The 22,054-nt window shown below is 41.8% G+C and overlaps 1 protein-coding gene across 1 annotated transcript; it reads left to right on the plus strand.

Annotated features, from left to right (window-relative positions):
• The first annotated feature begins 134 nt into the window (after positions 1-134).
• Positions 135-20,708, plus strand: brap (BRCA1 associated protein). Its single transcript, XM_034224167.1, has 13 exons — positions 135-528; positions 957-1,115; positions 1,627-1,855; positions 2,790-2,979; positions 3,264-3,377; positions 3,858-4,006; positions 4,398-4,473; positions 4,571-4,709; positions 5,291-5,400; positions 5,475-5,564; positions 5,644-5,747; positions 6,127-6,266; positions 18,624-20,708. Exons 1-13 carry the CDS (start codon positions 450-452, stop codon positions 18,839-18,841), a joined length of 1,797 nt encoding a protein of 598 aa, XP_034080058.1. The 5' UTR covers positions 135-449; the 3' UTR covers positions 18,842-20,708.
• The last annotated feature ends 1,346 nt before the right edge of the window (positions 20,709-22,054 follow it).

Below are 22,054 nucleotides of genomic sequence, written 5' to 3' on the forward strand. Positions count from 1 at the left end.
AATTTAAATTAAAAAAAATTCATATTTTGAAAATAAACGACACATTCGCAATGTACACTGTACAGGTGAAGTACACACTCAGTCCCTGCAGGAGGCAGCAACACATTACGGCTGGTTTTATTTGATACACGAAGAAGAGCAGCATGTTACCAGCTGTGCATAAACAGAAAGAGAAGCTAGCTGAGGTCTTTAGACAGCTACTGCGTATGAGCTAATAAAACTAATGTAATGTTTGCGTTCGGCGAAGGTAAAGGCAGTATAACTAACGTAATGTTTTGACTTGACTTAAAGACGTTTTGTTTTAACTGCATTTAAACGGCTTTGTGTTTAGCTGTTAGCTAATTAGCTTGACAGTCATCTAGCTAGCTGGACGTGTAGCAGGTTTCGCTTGCGAGCTGTCACCGGTTTGTTATTGTTCTTTGTAAAAGTGGCCACTTCTTTTATTACACATGAGTGTGTCTATGGTAGTAATCCGTCTGGAAATAGCCGACCAGTCTCCTTCTCCACAAGGTTTCCAGTACTCAGCTGGTGAGTAAAGTGACTGATAACATAGCTAAACGTTGAAGTCATTGTTTTTGTGTCAAGTTAGCCAGGAAGCTAACAAGCAGTGACAAGAGAGAGACAACATAGAGGCTGAATATCCTTTTATCAACTGCTAGCTACATCATACTTTGACTTCACTACATTTCACAGGGAAATATTCTTATTTCAATGGTCAAGAAGCTTTAGATACTTTTCAGATGACCATTTTTCAATCTTTTGCTGTCCATAATATTGCATTGTTTGATCAACTGTTTGATCATGGCAATGTGTGGGCATGGAAAGTAAAGAAATCAATCAGTTACTCAAAGTACAAGTGCTTCACTAAAATATCTAAATACATATTTTAACACTGTGTTCTAGTTGTTCTATTAGAGCTCACAGTAACCCTGTCCTGTTTCTCTTATCTTCAACAGAAGGCATGTCAGAGAAGGAGCTGCAGGAGAAAGCTTTGGGTGTAGCCAAACACACTCTGAGTGGAAAGACGGATCTGGAAAGAACCGCTGTACTGCAACAGCACATCGGCAGTAGAGCCATGGGGGACATGGTTATAGAAACATTTGAACCCAGTCAAGGTAAGCAGAGTTCTCTTAATCATAACATCTAGCTGGTTCCAGTCATAGTACATTATCGGATTAGAGTCTATTCTTTCTATTACCTGTGTATCAAAGCCTTATATACCTTCTTTCTCTGTCCCATAGAGCTCCATTGTTGTCAAAATCTAAATATAATAGACTTTGAAGTACATTTGCTAGTGTATCTGTTCACATGTATATTTTTTCTTTCTTTTGAATCTATTTTCTCACGTACAAATGTTTAATGTGTAATACATATTGCATTTGCACTGTAAATTGAATATCTTTCAATAAAGCAAAGCCTTACTAAAAACGACAACAAAGAGCCCTATAGTATTCAAATAAACATATATATTTGTGAGGTGTTTTTGAAGTTATCTTAAGTAGGGCTCTAAGCTGAGAGCCACGGGCAGGTTAGATAAGTCAGAAAGCATTGAAATATAGATAAACAGCAGCTTTACCTTTTTTTAAAACATGAAATAATGTTTACAAACCACTGAATCATCACCAGATAAAGGAGGAGGAGAAGACTCCAGCGGTGCAGCGGAGCAGGACAGTGAAGCTAAGGCTGCTCAGGCTGAAGCAGAGAGTCTGGAGGGTTCTGAGGGTTCTGAGGACACTAAGGCGACGGGGGCCACTCCTGACTCCCCCTCCAAACAGCTGCCGGACCAGATCTCCTTCTTCAGCGGCAACCCGTCAGTGGAGATCGTCCACGGTATCATGCACCTCTACAAGACAAAGTGAGTCACACCTGACATCCTTATCATTTAGATTAGATTCAATTAGATTAGAACAAGCACTGGGACAACGAAATGCAGTCAGCATCTACTGAGAAGTGCAAGAAAAGCAGTAAAGTGTAGTTTAGTGATTATGTTTAATATACATATCACAGGTATGAAAAGCTAAAGTATATACAGTACAAAAAGTCTCAATATGTAAAGAGTTTATTCCGTCGCAAGTATACAGGAATCTGAATGCTTGAAAAGTCATGACATCTGATTAACGCACTTACTAAATGACCTTCTTCAAATTCCACGGTAACATCACTACCTATATATAGGTAGAGGGACTCTCTTCCAATGAAACATTATAAAACTAGCAAGCAGCGATTGTGGGGGTAACTTCTGTGTAGCAATGCAGTGGGAGAGCTGGAGCTTTGACGTCAAACACTGATGGTTTATTTAGGAGCTTCGGCCGGAGAATTCACTAAACAGAGGTTCTGACTTCACGGTACAGTTGCCACGTCAATTCTGAAAAGCCTCTCTCTCGATTGACCTTTTAACTAGTTCAGAGAGAGTAATAAACATATTTGGGGAGATAGACTAAACAGCTGGGAACACTGAATCACTTGCGTCCGACGCCTATGGCCTCGAAGATTTCCCACCTTGGAGTCCACAAACCCCAAGAAGGAAGTGTTCCAGTGTACCCACAACAATAAACCATTTGTGACCGAGAGTTGCCCGGTCATAAACTGGTAACAACAACATATGGCTGAAGCAGCCCCTTTCCTTAAGGGAGATAACAGACGTCAGGTTTGGTCATAAACGTCAAAGGGCAAAAGGTGGATATCTAGGAGAATTATTCCCCAACAGCGATGATAATGCAATGCAATTGAATTGTCATGGAGATGAGAAAGCCCTTTCCCTTTCTTGAGTGTTTTGTGTCTTGTTGCAGCAAAATGACATCACTGAGAGAGGATGTGAGGCGCAGTGCGATGGTGTGCATCCTGACAGTCCCCGCCACCATGACCAGCCACGACCTCATGAAGCTTTTAGCTCCTTATAACGACGTCATGGAGCATATGAAGATCATACGGGACTCTACCCCTAACCAGTACATGGTTCTGATTAAGTTCTGTACACAGGTAAGAACATCTCGGCATAATCATGATTAAAGATATTTTTGAGGATCTTGTTTCTCTTCCCGTGTTTTCCTAAAGATCAGCTGGGTTTTCAGTGTCAGCCATAATAACTCTTCAAGCCCTGTAACCTTTCTGTTGTCTGATGAATAGCTTTACATGTATGGTCTATTTATAAATCATACACACTGTTAGTTTGCTTAAGACTTTGGACTCGTTGTAATATGTGGAAGTTTTGCACATCTATATTTATGACTTTACACATCTGACTTAATGCTGCTTTTTTTCAGGCCGATGCAGACAGTTTTTACACAGCGTGTAATGGCCGACAGTTCAACTCTATAGAGGACGCAGTGTGCCAACTGGTCTACGTGGAGCGGGCCGACGTTATAAAGTCTGAAGAGGTAAACATACCCATCATTTATTCTCTAAACTATCACTAACTATTAATCATTTGAACAATACATTAAGCAAAAACAATAATCAGCAACTATTTTGATAATTGAAGTATTTTTTCAAGCAGACCGATGAATCACTGAGAGGATTTGATCAGTTTTGTTGTTATTGTAAATCTTTAGGAGTTTTGAGTATGGGTCGTCCAAAACAAGACAAATTGATTCATTGAGAAAGTGAGCCTCAAAATAATCAATAGGGAAAATAAGAATTAGTTGCAGCTCTTTCTTGTATGCACGCAGTATTATCTGGTGGTACAGTTCTGGTCTGTTGTAACCATAGTAACTAACACAGCTGCAGGCCGTTTAATTGATGATGGGAAGAAATGTGTGAAATCGATTCTACAAATACTTGATCCCAAATACCGCAGTTTCCTTTGTCTAACCTCCACCCCCATGTCCTCTGACTCCCCCCCCCCCTCCTCTCCTCAGGGAGCCAGTCTGCCAGTGATGGAGCTGACGGAGCTGCCTAAGTGCACCGTGTGCCTGGAGAGGATGGACGAGTCGGTCAACGGCATCCTCACCACTCTCTGCAACCACAGCTTTCACAGCCAGTGTCTCCAGCGGTGGGAAGATGCCTCGTAAGTTGTATAGACACACACACACACACACACACACACACACACACTCAAAAACACACTGTTCCTTAAATTATATTACCTTTTCTACAAGGAATTTGACAAAAGTGCTGCTGTCCATCTGCTTTAGGTTTATCGTTGTTGGTTACACTCCTACTGAGTGTATTCTACAGTTCATTGGATTTAGTGTAATTATAGTACTGATGTAAAACCCCGTAAATACAGGAACTAGGATCACATGCTCTCACTCTCACCTGATTCTTAGTCCACTGGTTATTTCTCCAGGCTTCATGTCATGTGATGTTGGTTTTTGTCCTCCTCTTTACATGTATTCTCATGTTTCACAAAGAACTGCTGTGCACAATAGATGAATGTCTGTGTGCTCTGTTTCCAGGTGTCCTGTGTGTAGGTACTGTCAAACACCAGAACCAGTGGAAGAGAACAAGTGCTTTGAGTGTGGAGTGCAGGAGGTAACTGATATGAATATTGTAGCTTTCTATTGGATCTTCTTTCAGTTTTGTTTTTGATTCGCCCGTTTTATAACCCATATTTCTCTCTTCTCTGTAGAACCTGTGGATTTGTTTGATCTGCGGGCACATTGGCTGCGGTCGCTACGTCAGCATGCATGCTTACAAGCACTTTGAGGAAACACAGCATACCTACGCTATGCAGCTCACCAACCACCGGGTCTGGGACTACGCAGGAGGTAATAGATTTGTGTGTGTGTCTCTGAATTTGGCTCATGTTGCTTCTTGAGTGTGGTCATAGTAAACTACTGGATTCAATCTTGTATGTCTATCAGAGCTGCTTTAATACATATTGACCACTAGAGTTCAGCATTATTCTAAAACAAGTTGAGGGACATTCCCTGTTAGTCATAACTTTATAATGTTCTCATGGGGAGTATGCCATGGTGGAAGAAGTGCTCTGATTGTTTACTTAATTAAAAGTAGAAATGCGATGGTTAAAAAGTACTCGGACTTGTCCTGAACACATTCTTTTACTTTTAACATAATTTTTCACTTCAATCGTTGGTATAACATAACTTCCAGATGGCAGGGTGTTTTCTTTTGGACAATTGATTATTTTTTTCCTTTTAAAATATGTCTATAAAAAGTCTTTAATAAGTGACAAATTACCATTCTAATTTCCAAAAGCAAAATGTGATGTACTCAGATTGCAAAGCGAATTGGTTTACAATGATATCAAACATTTTACTTGATTAAATTGATGTTTGTAGATTTTGCTACTTTACCTCACTTCCTGTGGGGACCTTTGTGGTTTTAGATAACTACGTGCATCGGCTGGTGGCCAGTAAGACAGACGGGAAGATGGTGCAGTACGAGTGTGAGGGAGACACCTGCCACGCTGAGAAGATTGATGCCCTTCAACTAGAGGTACACATATTGTTTGTGTTGCTTGTTTGCTTAATGAGCACAGAAAGGTTCTAACTCGTCCTCTGTGTCTGCAGTACTCGTACCTGCTGACGAGTCAACTGGAGTCTCAGAGGATCTACTGGGAGAATAAGATCGTTCATCTGGAGAAGGAGACAACAGAGGAGGTACGGACAGGCTCTGAAAAGGTTTAATGCTGTTATATTGCTGAGATCTGTCCATTTCTGATCACTCTGTGTCTTTCAGATAACCAACATGAAGGTTAAATTTAAGGAGACCCTGGAGCGTTGCGATAACTTAGAGCGACGCTTTGGAGAAATGGGCAAAGAGAAGCAGAGCATCGATAAAAAGTAAGTAAAGCCTGACTCAGCACTTTGTTTCATTGCGCTTAACGTGGAGTCTGGTTGGGAAATAGAATCAAGGTCGTATAACCTGTAATAATTATGTATTTCTGAGCACAAGTGCAGCAGTTTCCCCCCCGGGGAGAGACAGTTCGACATGTCAAAACTGAACAAGCATGCGTCATTTCCAGGGAATCATAAACATATGACTTCCATTAGTGGTTTTACTGTTTTGACAAATAAAAAGGCCTGTGGTTAGATTAAATAAAAACTATAGCAAGACCAAGAAAAATAATGGCCAAGCTAAAAGAATGAACCATTGTTTAAAAACAACTCTTGAGACGTTTGTGTAGAGAACGTGCAGCTGATTCTGTGTCTGCCTGCTCAGGTGCTCTCAGCTGAACAGCCGGGTGGTGAAGCTGAGCCAGGAGCTGATGGAGGAGCAGGAGATGAACCGCTGCCTGCGAGCCAATCAGACGGAGCTGCAGGCCACGCTGGCTGAGGAGGTGCACAAAGCGAAGGAGAGCGGTGAGTGAGGAGGCGTCGATTTCAGAAGTCAACAATGATCATGTCGGAAGCATCCAAATACCTCTGAGAAGGTAGGAGGGTTCCTGAGTCTGAAGTGTCAGGGGGAAACTGCAGGCCCAATTACCATGACACTATAGAAGGGTGTATCATGGGCCAAAGGAACAACACATCTGAATCTGAATCATGGAGCCTGCACACACATATTTATTGTTTTAGTTAACATAACACAAGATGTGGCATTTGGCCGTAGCAGAGGGCTGTATCCTCTGATGGGGAGGCTGTGGCTCAGTGAGATTTGGGCGCTGAATTTAGTGCGCTGAACTTTGAATCAGGGGATAGCAAGTTCGAGTCCCACTGCAGTCAGCATGTCGTTGTGTCCCTGGGGAAGACACTTCACCCCAAATTGCTCCTGTGGGGATTGTCCACAGTATTGAATGTATGTAAGTCGCTTTGGATAAAAGCGTCTAACAAGTGAAATGTAATGTAATGATGGCCCTGGTTTTTATCTGTGTTGCTAATCAACATCCCCACACAAAGGGGCGTGGCCTCCCACACCAAACTGGACTGCAGCATGCTGGTATACACACATGTATATACATACACACCAGTGACGTGCGGTGAGGTTCATGGATGGTGAGGCACTGACTCTTTCAGAGTCAGATTTACAAATATTATATTTTGACCTTAATCGAAATATTCGGTTATTTTCAAAAGCTTTTTTAGTCTTTAGTTAATTTTAAACAGACCGTTCAACAAAAGGATACCCACAATCTAAATATTGGATTGTTCTTTCTTAGTAAGATTCCATTTGCATTACAATTGTGGTCTTACCTTGACTTGAGGTTGAAGTCCATGCTATCCTTCTGGACAACAATCTCTATTACTTTTTTGTAAAAGTCCTCCTTATCTTCCTCTAGTTTCAAAAGTCTAGCTTGTTGTTTGCGTCTGCATAGAATAACAGTAGCAACAAGAACCTGTGGGCTCACTTGCGCCCCCTTCAGTGCGGCAGAGGTTATGGCTGCCTCCCCTGCTGCTTTTTTCATTGCCGTTGTATGATGAGACCAGCGAGCCTAAATATCATATATACGTGAAATAAGTTATTTAGAGACTATGGATGGCGAGGATAAATGTAATAAAGGGATCTACAAACATTACATTGGTGACATACAGTGAGATGGTGCAGGCATGCGCTTAGGGCCCGCTTTCCAGCCAGTTTCTGTGGGGTGACGCATTTTGAGGTGAGGCAGAGCTCATCTGTGCCTCACCTCACCCCCAGTGCTTGAATTGGAATGAAAAAGGTGCCAGTACTCTAAAATCAGCAACTTTTTCAAGTCAATTTTATATATACAGCCCACAAACAAGAATTTGGCTACTATAATGCTGGTGGGTTTGTCTCTTTACTACTGTATATTTTAGAAAGGTTCACTGTACTTAACATTTTTTATGATAGGCAGCGGATATGGCTAAAGCTCAGTAAGGTCAATATTAACTGAAAATATAGCAATCAAAGTCTAGATCTTCTGCTGAAGACACATGAAGCAGAGACCTTTCAGGTGAGAGCCCCTCTGGTGGTGTTCAACATTAATGACAAGGAAACAAAGCTCTGGTCAGAAGCATTTTTTATAAAAAGCTTTAACAAAATTAAGTATTTCTGTACATTTTGAATGCAATCTAACTTTCCAACTCAGAAAACGAAAAACGAAAAAGTGCCAAAAGTCTTCTCACATGGCTGAGCTGCTTTGCAATATACTTCACCACTGAAGAATACAAATATGTATAAAGTAAACTATGATGCAATCTAACTTTCCAACTCAGAAAAATGATAAAGAGCATGAACAAAGAACATGTAAAAACAATGCAAAATTTGCACAATCTAAAATGAGAAACTGTAACTGCAAGTAACAAAGTCTGAGCCATGGTAAAGAGTTACATTGAACACCAAGCTGATCAGATAACTCCCTGGTTGGTCTGAAGTCCTTCTATCTCCAGGATCTGTACAAATCGGCACATTATGCCAAAAGTCTTCTCACTGGGTGAGCTGCTTTGCAATATACTTCACATTGTTAGAAAAGGCTCCAGAAGGCCTTGGGGACATCAGTATCAGGGGCTGGAGCTGGACAGGCTCTTTCATCAGCACTTCTCCTTCCCTTTGCCAGCCAGGACCTCACATACTGTTCCGGATTGAACTGTCCTAGTGATGGTCCATTACATTTAATGAAAACCAGGCTGAACAGTCGGCTGACAGAGAGAGCATTCCTTTTTGCAGTAAGGATATCGTTCATGCAGCTGAATGCCCGCTCACACTCACTAATGGAGACAGCGATGGTTCGGACTGCTTTCAGTAGAGGCTCCATGGCAGCAGGTGTACGGGATGCCCTGGTTTCCTTGTATTCACGAAAGCCCTGAACAGTCTCTCTTCTGTCCACTTTCAGCACTTCGCACAAACGTAGCACCTCTACGTCCCCATACTGTACGTCTAACTCCTCTTCAGGCCAACTTCCAGGATGGATAACTTTCATGTCCTGGATTAGCTGATTGTCCCGGGCCTCCCGGCCATGTAATGGGATTTCTCTTGTGCTGACATGAGAGGAGGTTGTGGAAGTCATTCTGTGTCTCAGATTCTCTACCATACTGCGGAAAAACTGACCTGCATGAATCTGTACAAGCCTGCCATTCTCACGCAGGGCAACACCCTTGAAGGACTTCTCAGCTAGAGCTGTATGAACTGTAGTCATGTGTGGGCCAGGCATGGTGACCATGGATTCAAAAACTCGTATTTCTCGAGTTAAGAGCCTATCTGCTGTAGGCAGTGTCATCTCTCTTTTTGGAGTTGCCGAGAGAGGTCGCTGAGCTCTGTGAGCGCATCGTACATCAGTCCCAGATTGCTGACAAACGTTGCAGATGTGAGCACATCATCCAGGCCCTTGTACTTTGCTCTGTCTCTGGAATCCCTGCTCGTGTCGTTTGCAGCATTTGTGAAGTGATCATGAAGCACTCGGTAGTTTTCCCAGACTGCTCTGACGCTCCTTTCACTTGAAGCCACCCAGCGGATGGACAAAACACGCCCTATCACCAGGAGACGCTGTCCGACTGCTTGCGCACACTGCGCTAACTGCCTCTGATTTTTGGGGGAGGCATGGAACAAGGAATAGAGTTTGTCAAAAAAGATCTGGAAATGATTGAGCCCTGAGACCTCCTTGACCACATCCCCAACTGCCAGCTCTAGACGATGATTGGAGCAGTGCCACACAAACAGGCTTGGGAATTTACTACACAACTGGGTAGCAACGCCTGTTCTCTTCCCTAGCATGACTGAAGCCCCATCACATGCAAAAGAAACGAAACACTGACCTAAAAAGTCCTCGTTAAAATCTCTTCCAAGACACTCCATTAACGCCTTTGTGATGTCATCAGCCGTTGTTCCATCCAACTCGATCAGCTCCCAAAAAAACGTTTCGGGCTCAGCATCAGCTAATGCTGAGCGTAGACACACAACAAGCACCGTTTTACCACTAATAGTGGTAGATTCATCGACCAAAACACAGAGTTTTCTTTGGTTTTCTGTAATGTCTTTTGCCATTTTTTTCTTCAGCTCATGAGCTATGTGGTCGATGATTTCGCCACAGGTTTTATTGGAGTGCAAAACCCTGCCCACGTTCAGCCCATTCAGTTTCTGTACATTCAAATCAATTGGCATGTCTGTGAATGGCCGGCTATGTTTGCCAATTTTATATGCCGTTCGAAAAACTCTGATAGTGGTGTCTAATTCAGATTTATGCATAGACTGCACTTGATGTTGAATAGTTTCACGTGAAGCAGATGTAAGGATGTCAGCAGCTTTTACATGGGCTTGTGATTCTTTATGTTCTTTGATTTTTTTTCTCAGGCTAGCTTGTTGTTTGCCCTTGTCAACACCGAAATGAGACACTGCACTCACCCCATTCAGTTGACAGTTTCAGTCCTTGTCCAGTGTGTATTCCCAAAGATTTGACATCTCTGCATATCCGACATCCTAGCTTCTTATCTTTAAGAAGGAGCCATGCATTGGTCTTGCAAAAATATTGCACCTGGTCCGTTGTCCAGCAGTCAGGTGCATCGCTTTGCCCGGTGTTGGTGGTGGCAGTTGCGCCAGCAGCAGCTAACGTTAGAGGCTCTGGAGGAGGCGGCGGAGCTAGTGCTAATGCTAATGCACTAGAACTTGGAGCAGGAGGATCAACCAAAGAAAGCTCCCCATCAGACACAATTTCCAACACAGGCACAGCATTCTCTGTATTTGAAGTTTTCTTCCGGCGACAACCGCTGTCTTTTTGCACTTTTATTAATCCACGCTAACATTTTAGAAATGCTAATTTGTGACGTGACTTGCTTTCCTTCTCTCGGGGGCGTGCCTGCTCTGTTCTATCACTCTACATAGCCACCCACTGGGTGGGAGTTGCACTGCATAAACACAACACACGTGCATCTAGGTATGTAAATTGTAAAGCATTAAAACATGGTTTTACTAACAGTTTTCAGTATGTTGTTACTTCGGCATTATTATTATTATTATTATTTTGAAACGTGTATTTTGACAGTCGTTTCCGGTACCGGTGAGTACCGGCCCAATTCCAGCCAGTGCTGGAATTGGGCCGGTACTCACCGGTACGCAGTACCGGCACTTCTGGTTCTGACCCATGGAGTACCGGCACTTCTTGCTCAGTACCGGCATGCTGGCGGTACTCCGGTACTCATGCACCGTGCCAGTACTCAACACTCTCCCGCCGTTCTTATTATACATCCATATATATATATACAGCCGCCCGGTACTCAGTAGATGCGTCATGAGGTGCCGAACGGACATTCTCATCGCTCTAACCGCTGGAGTTTCACAGCGGCTGTCAGCTGTTTACTCCTGTCATTCAAACAGAACGTGCTGGAGAGGGGGCGGGGCTTATCTTCTCCATGTAAATACTGTGGTGGAAACGACTATGTCAAAATACACGTTTCAAAATAATAATAATTTTTTTGCATGTGATGGGGCTTCAGTCATGCTAGGGAAGAGAACAGGCGTTGCTACCCAGTTGTGTAGTAAATTCCCAAGCCTGTTTGTGTGGCACTGCTCCAATCATCGTCTAGAGCTGGCAGTTGGGGATGTGGTCAAGGAGGTCTCAGGGCTCAATCATTTCCAGATCTTTTTGACAAACTCTATTCCTTGTTCCATGCCTCCCCCAAAAATCAGAGGCAGTTAGCGCAGTGTGCGCAAGCAGTCGGACAGCGTCTCCTGGTGATAGGGCGTGTTTTGTCCATCCGCTGGGTGGCTTCAAGTGAAAGGAGCGTCAGAGCAGTCTGGGAAAACTACCGAGTGCTTCATGATCACTTCACAAATGCTGCAAACGACACGAGCAGGGATTCCAGAGACAGAGCAAAGTACAAGGGCCTGGATGATGTGCTCACATCTGCAACGTTTGTCAGCAATCTGGGACTGATGTACGATGCGCTCACAGAGCTCAGCGACCTCTCTCGGCAACTCCAAAAAAGAGAGATGACACTGCCTACAGCAGATAGGCTCTTAACTCGAGAAATACGAGTTTTTGAATCCATGGTCACCATGCCTGGCCCACACATGACTACAGTTCATACAGCTCTAGCTGAGAAGTCCTTCAAGGGTGTTGCCCTGCGTGAGAATGGCAGGCTTGTACAGATTCATGCAGGTCAGTTTTTCCGCAGTATGGTAGAGAATCTGAGACACAGAATGACTTCCACAACCTCCTCTCATGTCAGCACAAGAGAAATCCCATTACATGGCCGGGAGGCCCGGGACAATCAGCTAATCCAGGACATGAAAGTTATCCATCCTGGAAGTTGGCCTGAAGAGGAGTTAGACGTACAGTATGGGGACGTAGAGGTGCTACGTTTGTGCGAAGTGCTGAAAGTGGACAGAAGAGAGACTGTTCAGGGCTTTCGTGAATACAAGGAAACCAGGGCATCCCGTACACCTGCTGCCATGGAGCCTCTACTGAAAGCAGTCCGAACCATCGCTGTCTCCATTAGTGAGTGTGAGCGGGCATTCAGCTGCATGAACGATATCCTTACTGCAAAAAGGAATGCTCTCTCTGTCAGCCGACTGTTCAGCCTGGTTTTCATTAAATGTAATGGACCATCACTAGGACAGTTCAATCCGGAACAGTATGTGAGGTCCTGGCTGGCAAAGGGAAGGAGAAGTGCTGATGAAAGAGCCTGTCCAGCTCCAGCCCCTGATACTGATGTCCCCAAGGCCTTCTGGAGCCTTTTCTAACAATGTGAAGTATATTGCAAAGCAGCTCACCCAGTGAGAAGACTTTTGGCATAATGTGCCGATTTGTACAGATCCTGGAGATAGAAGGACTTCAGACCAACCAGGGAGTTATCTGATCAGCTTGGTGTTCAATGTAACTCTTTACCATGGCTCAGACTTTGTTACTTGCAGTTACAGTTTCTCATTTTAGATTGTGCAAATTTTGCATTTGTTTTTACATGTTCTTTGTTCATGCTCTTTATCATTTTTCTGAGTTGGAAAGTTAGATTGCATCATAGTTTACTTTATACATATTTGTATTCTTCAGTGGTGAAGTATATTGCAAAGCAGCTCAGCCATGTGAGAAGACTTTTGGCACTTTTTCGTTTTTCGTTTTCTGAGTTGGAAAGTTAGATTGCATTCAAAATGTACAGAAATACTTAATTTTGTTAAAGCTTTTTATAAAAAAATGCTTCTGACCAGAGCTTTGTTTCCTTGTCATTAATGTTGAACACCACCAGAGGGGCTCTCATCTGAAAGGTCTCTGCTTCATGTGTCTTCAGCAGAAGATCTAGACTTTGATTGCTATATTTTCAGTTAATATTGACCTTACTGAGCTTTAGCCATATCCGCTGCCTATCATAAAAAATGTTAAGTACAGTGAACCTTTCTAAAATATACAGTAGTAAAGAGACAAACCCACCAGCATTATAGTAGCCAAATTCTTGTTTGTGGGCTGTATATATAAAATTGACTTGAAAAAGTTGCTGATTTTAGAGTACTGGCACCTTTTTCATTCCAATTCAAGCACTGATTCCAGCACTGCACCCCACAGTAACTGGCTTGAGCGCGCTCACAAAATAAGTGCCCGCGCTAAATTAGTGCCCGCGCTCCAGCCATTTACTGTGGGCTTACGAGAGGCAGAGCTCGTCCCTGCCTCACTTCTCATCGCTACCCGTAGTTGCAGCGGAGCTCGGCCAATTTGCTGATTTTGACTAAAAAAAGCGATTGGAATCAAACAGAAATCACATTTACAACACAGATCAGTGGAGACATGTTATTATTATTTAGTTTTTCTTTAGTTGTTTTTCCGTTACATTGGAGTATGACAGGCAGGGGCGGATCTAGACAAATATTCATGGGGTGGCAAGAGGGTGGCAGGAGATTTTGAGGGGTGGCATCCCCTGGCAGAAGTATATGCTGATTTAAATCGCAGTGTAACGGTACACGTACTGAAATTATTCGGTACGGGCCCTTCGGTTCGGTACACGTGTGAACCGAAGGGTACCGAACGAATATAACGTTAAATGTAAAAAATTGAGAACATGAACAACTTTCTGGAAGTAATCTTAGGTATATATCATAGAGCGACCAAGTAATTTCATTGGACGAGAGGCATACTATGAGAGCTGGTCACAGGGATGCGTTCAAATGTAGTCAGTAATTTGAGGAACTATCGAAATGGTGAACGCAGATAAAGTTGAGCTCGAAAATCCTCCAGCAACATTGAAGTCTCCGGTTTGGGAACATTTTGGTTTCGCAGTTACGAACAAGGATGACGGACAAAGACAGCTGGACCGAACCAAAGCTGTTTGTCGGCATTGTTCAACTAACATTGGTTACGCGGCTGGCAATACATCAAACTTGCACACTCATTTGAAAAGGCATGAACGTGAATATCACCGGTACCAAAAGAAAAAAGACTGAAGTGCAAACCCAACTCCCGCTAGCATGTAAGCCTCCACCACTCGCAGAGAGTTCAGACCGAACCAAAGCTATTACAAACGCCAAATAGCCTTATGTTGCCATGTTAGCAAAGCGCTACCTGGCTGTGTCTGCTACCTCTGTCCCTAGAGAGGGTGTTCTCCACAGCAGGAGACATTGTTAGTGCCAGCAGATCTGCCCTTTCGGCAAGCAATGTGGACAAGTTCATCTTTCTTTAAACAACATGAAAATACAATGAAAAGCAAGTCCTAATGTCAACCTGGCTGCTTAGGTACAGTACAGTTCAAATACAGATCATTTCAGTTCATTGACATGCTGCACCTTAATGTTTATTTTATTATATTTTGTATTTATTTGAGTGAATATTCACAGTTTAATAATAATTTAAAAAAATGTAAAAAAAAATTAATGTTGTGATATTTTTTTCTGCTGTACCGAAAACGTACCGAACCAAACCGTGACCTAAAAACCGAGGTACGAACCGAACCGAAATGTTTGTGAACCGTTACACCCCTACAATCAATGTTAACTTGGAAAGCCACAATATTAATATTTTAACTCAATGACATTAGGTGATATTATTGTGGCACATCAGTAAAGCCTTACATATACATATGTAAGGTGGCAGACGTAATTTAATGAATTTTAACTGAACAATAACTGAATGAGTTTGTTTCACTCTTAGACCAGCAGGGGAACCAAATCTATGCACTGCTGCAATAAGTACATTCATTAACTGTCTCATCGATGTTTGTCTGAATGAATATGATACTATTAACAATCATATTATTCCTATCAGCTGTCAATCACTGTTAATAAATAATAATAATAATAATAGATTTAATTTGTTAGCGTTTTTACAGGTGCTCAAAGACGCTTTACAGATATAGTGAAGAACTGTTATGATTCACATATTCATTTATTATTGAATAAACTATATATTTTTTGGAGGAGTCAATGATGAATGTTCATCAAGATGCTTGCTCACCCTCCTTCAAATTTGAAAAACAAGTAATTATATCATTATTGATATACAGTTACAACCTTGACTTTACATCAGAAAGAACAAACATTAAAGAAGTGACTAACTGCATCAGTTAGGGTTAAAAAAACGTGTATTCAGCTAAAACATACCTACTGGCCTAGTTAAATCAAAGTGGTTACTTTCTGTTGGCTGGGCAGTGTAGTTTTACACACCGTCTGATTTTACTTCCTCAGGACTTAAAACTGTTTTTTGGTGGCAGACCCCCTCAAAGAAAAAAATATATACACGCATACAAGGTCATCATCTTAACAGTTCGTTATTCTCATCGAGTCATCCGTGAGCAGAGCATCAAGTTGGCATATTACAGCTGAATGCGGTGATTACCATTTTGTTCAGCAAAACGCCTCACAAACGTATTAAGATCCAAAGCTTTAGTGCGTTTTGATTCAATGCTGAGTACAGCCAAACTTGACATTCTCTTCTCTGTGTAGATCGCAACTACCCTCATTCCTTCAGTGCTTGGGTCCGAAATGCTTCTCGTTTTGCGCCGTCCACCGTTCAACTGAATTCGCCATCAATCATATTTCCAGTCTCGCGCCAGGGCCGGGGGAGGGGTTACAAGACACGCGTCTTGTGCTGCATTCACTTGCACTCGGACATTAGAGATTTTCTCTCAGAAATGTCCGATGAGCCACAACTTTTCTTTCAAAACAAAGATGCCAACTGGGGTGGCAGCTGGGGTGGCAAGGCTATTGTTTAGGGTGGCAGTTGCCACCCCATGCCACCCCGGTAGATCCGCCCCTGATGACAGGTGAGGCTCTGCCTCCCCTGACTGCACGTCGCTGATACACACATGTATCACTGTGGAACATGGTGGGGATTAAAAAAAGGTTTGATACCTCAGTCTACCAATATAAACATTTTAGAGCAGGACAATTAAATCAGTAGCAAATATTGTTTTTTTTATGTCATTTCTATTTTATATGAGTAAATACACAGAACATGAAATCTCTACAGACATTATTGTGTCAGTTGCTTCCAAATATTTACAAGATTTGAATAACCATAATTAAAGTCAGACTGCTCAATCCAGATCAACAGGAATGTGTGAGATGCTGGTTCAGTTTGAGTTGAATTGATGGCAGTACTCCCATAGCGCAGAGGTCATATGTGTCTGAAGGTACAGAGTACTTCCTCATTTCTAAGTTAATATTTGCAAATACTAAGCAAATTGATGCTGAAATGATATTCATGAGGAGGACAAAGTTAAAGAAACACTTCCATCGGCTAATGGAAAATGCTTAATGGCTAATCGCCTGAATTAACAACCGGCTTATTCGCTTGTTTTGATGATGAGTGGGTTTTGAGTTGAGTTCAATTCATACCCTTTGCAATGATGTTACACCAATACAACATAACCACTAGTGATTTTTTATATATATATATATATATATATATATATATATATATATATATATAAAAAAGGCATTTCTAAAACTACCACAAGGTTCCTGTTCACTTGTAGAAACTTGAACATGTGTTCATTGATTAGTTACACTCATGCATTAGATATGTGCTAGCTTGCTTGGTTAGGTTGACTCAAGCTAAATCAACTAAACAAATCCATGCCGTATTTCTGAAGACATTGAGACGTTCCCATCTACTGAGATGACCTTTGGTAATTAGAAATTCTTTATTAACATTTTTGAAAGCTTAACTTTGGCTAACACTTCGTATCCTTGAATGCAGTCTTTGATTAAGTTAGTTAGTTTCGATAAGAGCCCAACAAACTGGATTTTTGAGGCCAATTTAAAATATTGATATTTGACAGTAAAAAAAATAGGATGAGGATTGATTTCATTTTTTTATTAAGATGTCTTTTTGAAGAATTTTGACAATTTCTTGGCAATCCATCTGATGTCAGATGTTGAGTAATATCAGTCCGGACCGAAGTGGTGGACAGACAAGCATTGCTATCTCTACAGTGAAGCTGAATTTTACACAATACATTTGAAATAAGCTGCCACTTCAAATATGATCAGCCGGCTACATGGATGGAGTCTGTAACGCTGCGAGTTGTTGCCTCAGCAGCTTCCACTTTGTGTTTGTTTGCGCCACTCGGAGTGTTTCACCACCTTGGTTAGCGCAGCAGCAGGATGTAAGTATAACTCCTCTAAGGGCTACATGACACTCTCTGCTCTGTTTCACTGTAACATCTGTCAGGTCCACTGGGTGTTGAAAAGTTTCAGAAGGATACATTTAGATTTATCCCATATTTATTTATTGTTTATGATTGTTAAGATGATTATAGTATATCTTGTGGGGGTTTCTTCATTCTTTGCACCACTCTCCTGATGTTTATTTCAGACAGGAAGTGCACACAGCTGTTGTTATGCATGTAAATGGTGTGCAGAGTCAAAGCCCTCAAAGTACACCATGTAGGGAGTAAAACTCTAACACAGAAAATACCTCCCCAAAACGCCTCGTTGGAGATACGTCACTGTCCATTTGATTCTTCCGGGTACATCATGATGTCATGTCGTCCCCGGAACGAAATGGACCAATCCGTGGAGTCGTTACGTTACGTCCGCGGAGCCGTTACGTTAAGCCCCCGCTGATTGGTCCACGGACTTCCTCACACACTCAGTGCAGGCAGCTCTGCTGATCTCTCCTCCCTGGCTGCAGGCTGATAACAGACAGTTGGGATCGCGGCGAAATTCTCTCTGCAGACCCATTCTCACAGCGTTTATCAACCTTTTTCTTACTCAATATCAAGCCACACTTATTGTTTTTACTTCGGCTGTGACTTTGTGTGTGCTCAGGGTGAGTTTGGCTGTGTTTCGCTGTGTATCGCTAAACAAGGAAATAACACCTCCACGGAGCTCAGCGCGATTCACAACGTCCCGACTGGTCCCGACTGGTCCCGACCAATCGGAGCACACTGGGCTCACAGGGAGGGGGGGGGGGCAAGAGCTGCAATGAGCCGTTTAGTGGAGAGAGTGAATACTGCTGAATACACGTACTATACAGAGTGCTGTATGCGAAACCAATGTGATTTTGGAACATTGAATAATGTAAATCTATTCTAGTAGACCTCAACAATGGAATTATGATCAGTGGAAATGGCCATGACATGTGACCTTTAATATATATTTTTTATTTCAATATATATTTCAAATGGTCATTTTTAAATACGGTGACTATGAGATTTATCGCCCTACAACTCATGTGGCCCTCAACTTTATGGCTTCTGCAGTAAAGTTACAACAGTGAGCCTTACAGGGTTAAGACATTTTGTTTTCAATAAATGAGTTCCAGTTTTATCTTGTTATAGTTAATGTTTTCTTATTTAATGTATGTTTATCATCTGTCTTTTATCTGGTGTTCCCTGCAGTTGGATGTAAGGACGTGGCGATATCAGAGCTGCAGGAGCAGCTGAGGGACGTGATGTTCTATCTGGAGGCGCAGCAGCAGATCGAGCACCTTCCCCCAGAGGCCCGCAGCGAGATCCAGGAGGGACAGATCAACATCGGGGCCGGCCCGTCAGAAGGGGCCGGAGCAGAGCCCCCCTCGAGCCGGGGCAGGAGGGGCCGGGGCAGGAAGAGGAAGTAGGCGGCAGTTAAATCTACTGGAACATGCTAGAATATATCGCCGCCTCTCAGAGTGGACACATGGCTGAGCTTTGTCCTTTTGTGAACGTCTGCTTCATCATTGGTGTTCCCTTGAAAGAGGGAAAATGACTTATCTCCTGGAAGAAAGATTAAATATTCACATTTACCTTCCCCACTCCCCACTCCCCACTCCCCATCTAAACTCAATGTAGCTTCCACAGAAAGAGAATGTGGACGGATGACACGCTCATTAAAGAGACTGCTGCGTGCTTTCCACATATATTAAACATCCGTGTGATGCAAATATATTCTGCTGTACCCAAATCTAAAGAGAGCTACTTTCATTTGTTCCCGGTTAATACCCTGTTGTAGTACTTCTTGTCATAGACGGCTTTTATATATTTTTTGTTTTCTTTCACATCAGCGAATGTTGTCAAAGTGAAGCAGATGGATGAATGTTTGCTTTGTGTTTAAACAAAATGATCTTTTCCTAAATGTGTACGCTTTTCTTGTCCATTCGGTCAAATGCACACGATTCGGTCTTCAAAATGATTTCTAAAAAGCTTCCAAAACTAACAGTGAACACTACTCAGGATGACGAAGATAAACAGGAGGAACGTCGATATGCTTTCTCTGATGCGTCAGGTTGATGGCTGCTGGAAAGTCCGGGGACAGAGCCAGAGCGTTCCCACTAACAGGAAGCTCTCTGAAAGAGCAGGAATCATGTTTCCCCTCTATCAACCTAGGTCAATGATTCCTAAACGGGTGTATGTTTAGCTACCAGTGACTTCCTGATAAATGCAGTAGGACCTCGGGGCAAGCAGTTAGACAAGAAACTAATCTGCAGATGAATCGATAATGAGCCATATTTGGCAGCCCTAGCTATAAATGTTTATATGAACGTGGTTTAAAAGGAGTAAACTAGCTCATCATTTAAAAGCTCTTTACTGATAATGCATCGGAAATAACACTCCACTAATGTAAAAGGACACGCAGTAGTGGCACTTTGCTTTTAATACTTCCTTAAATTAAGTATATTTTGCTGCAAATATTTTCAAATTAAAGTAAGATTCTAAGTGCAGGAATGACAGCTTTTTATTCCCACTTTGGCTTGTGTTGCGGACAAACTAATCCTCTCGGCACATGTGAGCTTCAGGTTTGGAAACTGCAGATCTAGGCCATGTGTTATGTGAGCCTGTATACAAAGCACCGAACACAATCTATTTTGGAAACATTGGAGTGGTCCATGACCTTAACTATGACGCTGAGCAAGATGTCAGAGATTAGGAGAAGGGTCTGCTTTCACAATTTTAAAGGATTTCTGCTTGTTCTTGTGACATTCATTACTTAGTTAAACATTTAAACTTGCAGACTATTCCTGTAAAAGCGTTAGATTGACCCAAAAGGCCTTAAATCTGAACTTCGGTGTAGCAATGACAAACTTTTCATTCGCTAAGAAAGTTGTTTAAACTCAACCTCAAGAAAAACAATATTCTTCAACCTGAGAACTCTGATAAAAATAATTCAATATTCTGAGAAATACACTTCTTTGCTTTCTAACAAAGAGCACAATGAGGACATTGATACCACATATCAATATTCTCATTTATCTTTTCCAAAAACAAATAAGTATTTCCCAAAATGCTGAATTATTCTACTTGGTATATCTGATGTGCCCGAGAGTAACTGTCACTTTATATGTAGGTTTGTTTTGATCGTTTTCTTAGTGTATGTGCACAAGCTACAAAAACAATAAACCTGGACAGGACAATTTCAGTACATATGGAAATATCTTTTCAAATGTGTTTTTCTTTCATGTTGGCTCTGAAATCATGCTCCAAAGTTCAATAAATGGTTTTCTAAAGTCTTCCACGTTGTTCCGAGGTGAACCGCATGCTGTTCAGTTGAAGTAACGTCCTGCAAAACCCGTGAGAATCTGCACTAACACCTTTTTATATGTTGAGCTTAAAATAGAAAGATCTGCAGCTGTCAGTCACAAATGCTGTCACGCATGACTAATCCTCCTCTTCCTACTACAACATTAACAGTTTACTTCCAGCAGCTTGTTGGAGTAAGCTGTGTACACAGGCTGAATGAAGCTGAGACACTGAGACATGATTAATGCTCAGACTTCATGAGCTTCCTTCTGCAGCTCCCTTTTTCACACCTTCTGTACAATCATCCTCACACTCGAGCTTTGTCTGAGCATTTCTCATCTACAAATTACAGTCAGCTTTTATGAATGTCAGAGTTCAAAGCAAATGCTAGAACGCCTGGTTTTCTTTGTAGCTAGCGACGAGCTTTATTTGTACACATGAATTCGTAGGCAAATGATATACAGTATGCAAAAAGCTGTCACTCCTGTTGGTTCTATAGTTTGATCCGGCCTTACAAAGTCTGTGCTCCCACTCCAACAGCAGTACAGCTCTCATTCACTCCCCCTTATTGATTCATCTTTTTGTTACAAAATGATCAAAAGTGACATTATTTAAATTGCTTGTTTTTATCTTAGAACCCATTTACTTAGAACAACAAATCCTCACATTTGAGAAGCTGGAAGAAACAAATATTTGGCAAATATTTGTATAAGTAGTGACTGAAGAAATTGATCAAAACAGCAGGTCGACAAGCGACACTTGAAATCTTGTGCACAATTTAGAAAAAACTAGCATTTGATGTTAAAAATCTACTTTTTGACCCATTACTGTTCACTTCTGGCATGTTTGAATTTGTAGCTGCCGATGTTCCAATGTATTTACTTGGATTTCATCATTCATACAGCGTTGGTGAAATGATATAAGTAGCCATACAATTCTACCCCAACACCTTTCCCCCCTCTGAAATGTAAAGTAGTTTGTGGACGAGTTTTAAGTACTCAAATAAACTTCAAGTAACTTAAAATGTGACTCGATTGAGTAGATGTACTTAGTGACTTTCCACAACTGAATGAATAGAAAGTGCAGATAGAGATGAGGAAGTTATAATTATTCACATTTCCTGTTTAATACATAAAACAGACAGAAGAGCCACAACATAACCATTAAGCAAGCAGCCTGTTACATGTGGTATTTGCACAGATGATAGAAGTATCTACTTTGAACACCAGATCTTAGAAATGGACTAGTGTCTGATTAATAAAGTTTAGACTTGGATTTTGAAGTAAGAATTTGATTCCCACATGTAATATAATTTAAAGCAAGAAAGCACTGTTAGC

This window comes from Gymnodraco acuticeps, unplaced genomic scaffold (assembly GCF_902827175.1).
Source record: "Gymnodraco acuticeps unplaced genomic scaffold, fGymAcu1.1, whole genome shotgun sequence".
In the NCBI taxonomy this organism is placed as follows: Eukaryota; Metazoa; Chordata; class Actinopteri; order Perciformes; family Bathydraconidae; genus Gymnodraco; species Gymnodraco acuticeps.

Excerpts from the sequence above, each read along its gene's own strand:
- brap (XM_034224167.1), top strand. The coding sequence starts at position 450 with ATGAGTGTGTCTATGGTAGTAATCCGTCTGGAAATAGCCGACCAGTCT. Across the intron at positions 1,116-1,626 it reads AACATTTGAACCCAGTCAAG|ATAAAGGAGGAGGAGAAGAC; the intron begins GTAAGCAGAGTT and ends AATCATCACCAG. Across the intron at positions 4,710-5,290 it reads GGTCTGGGACTACGCAGGAG|ATAACTACGTGCATCGGCTG; the intron begins GTAATAGATTTG and ends TTGTGGTTTTAG.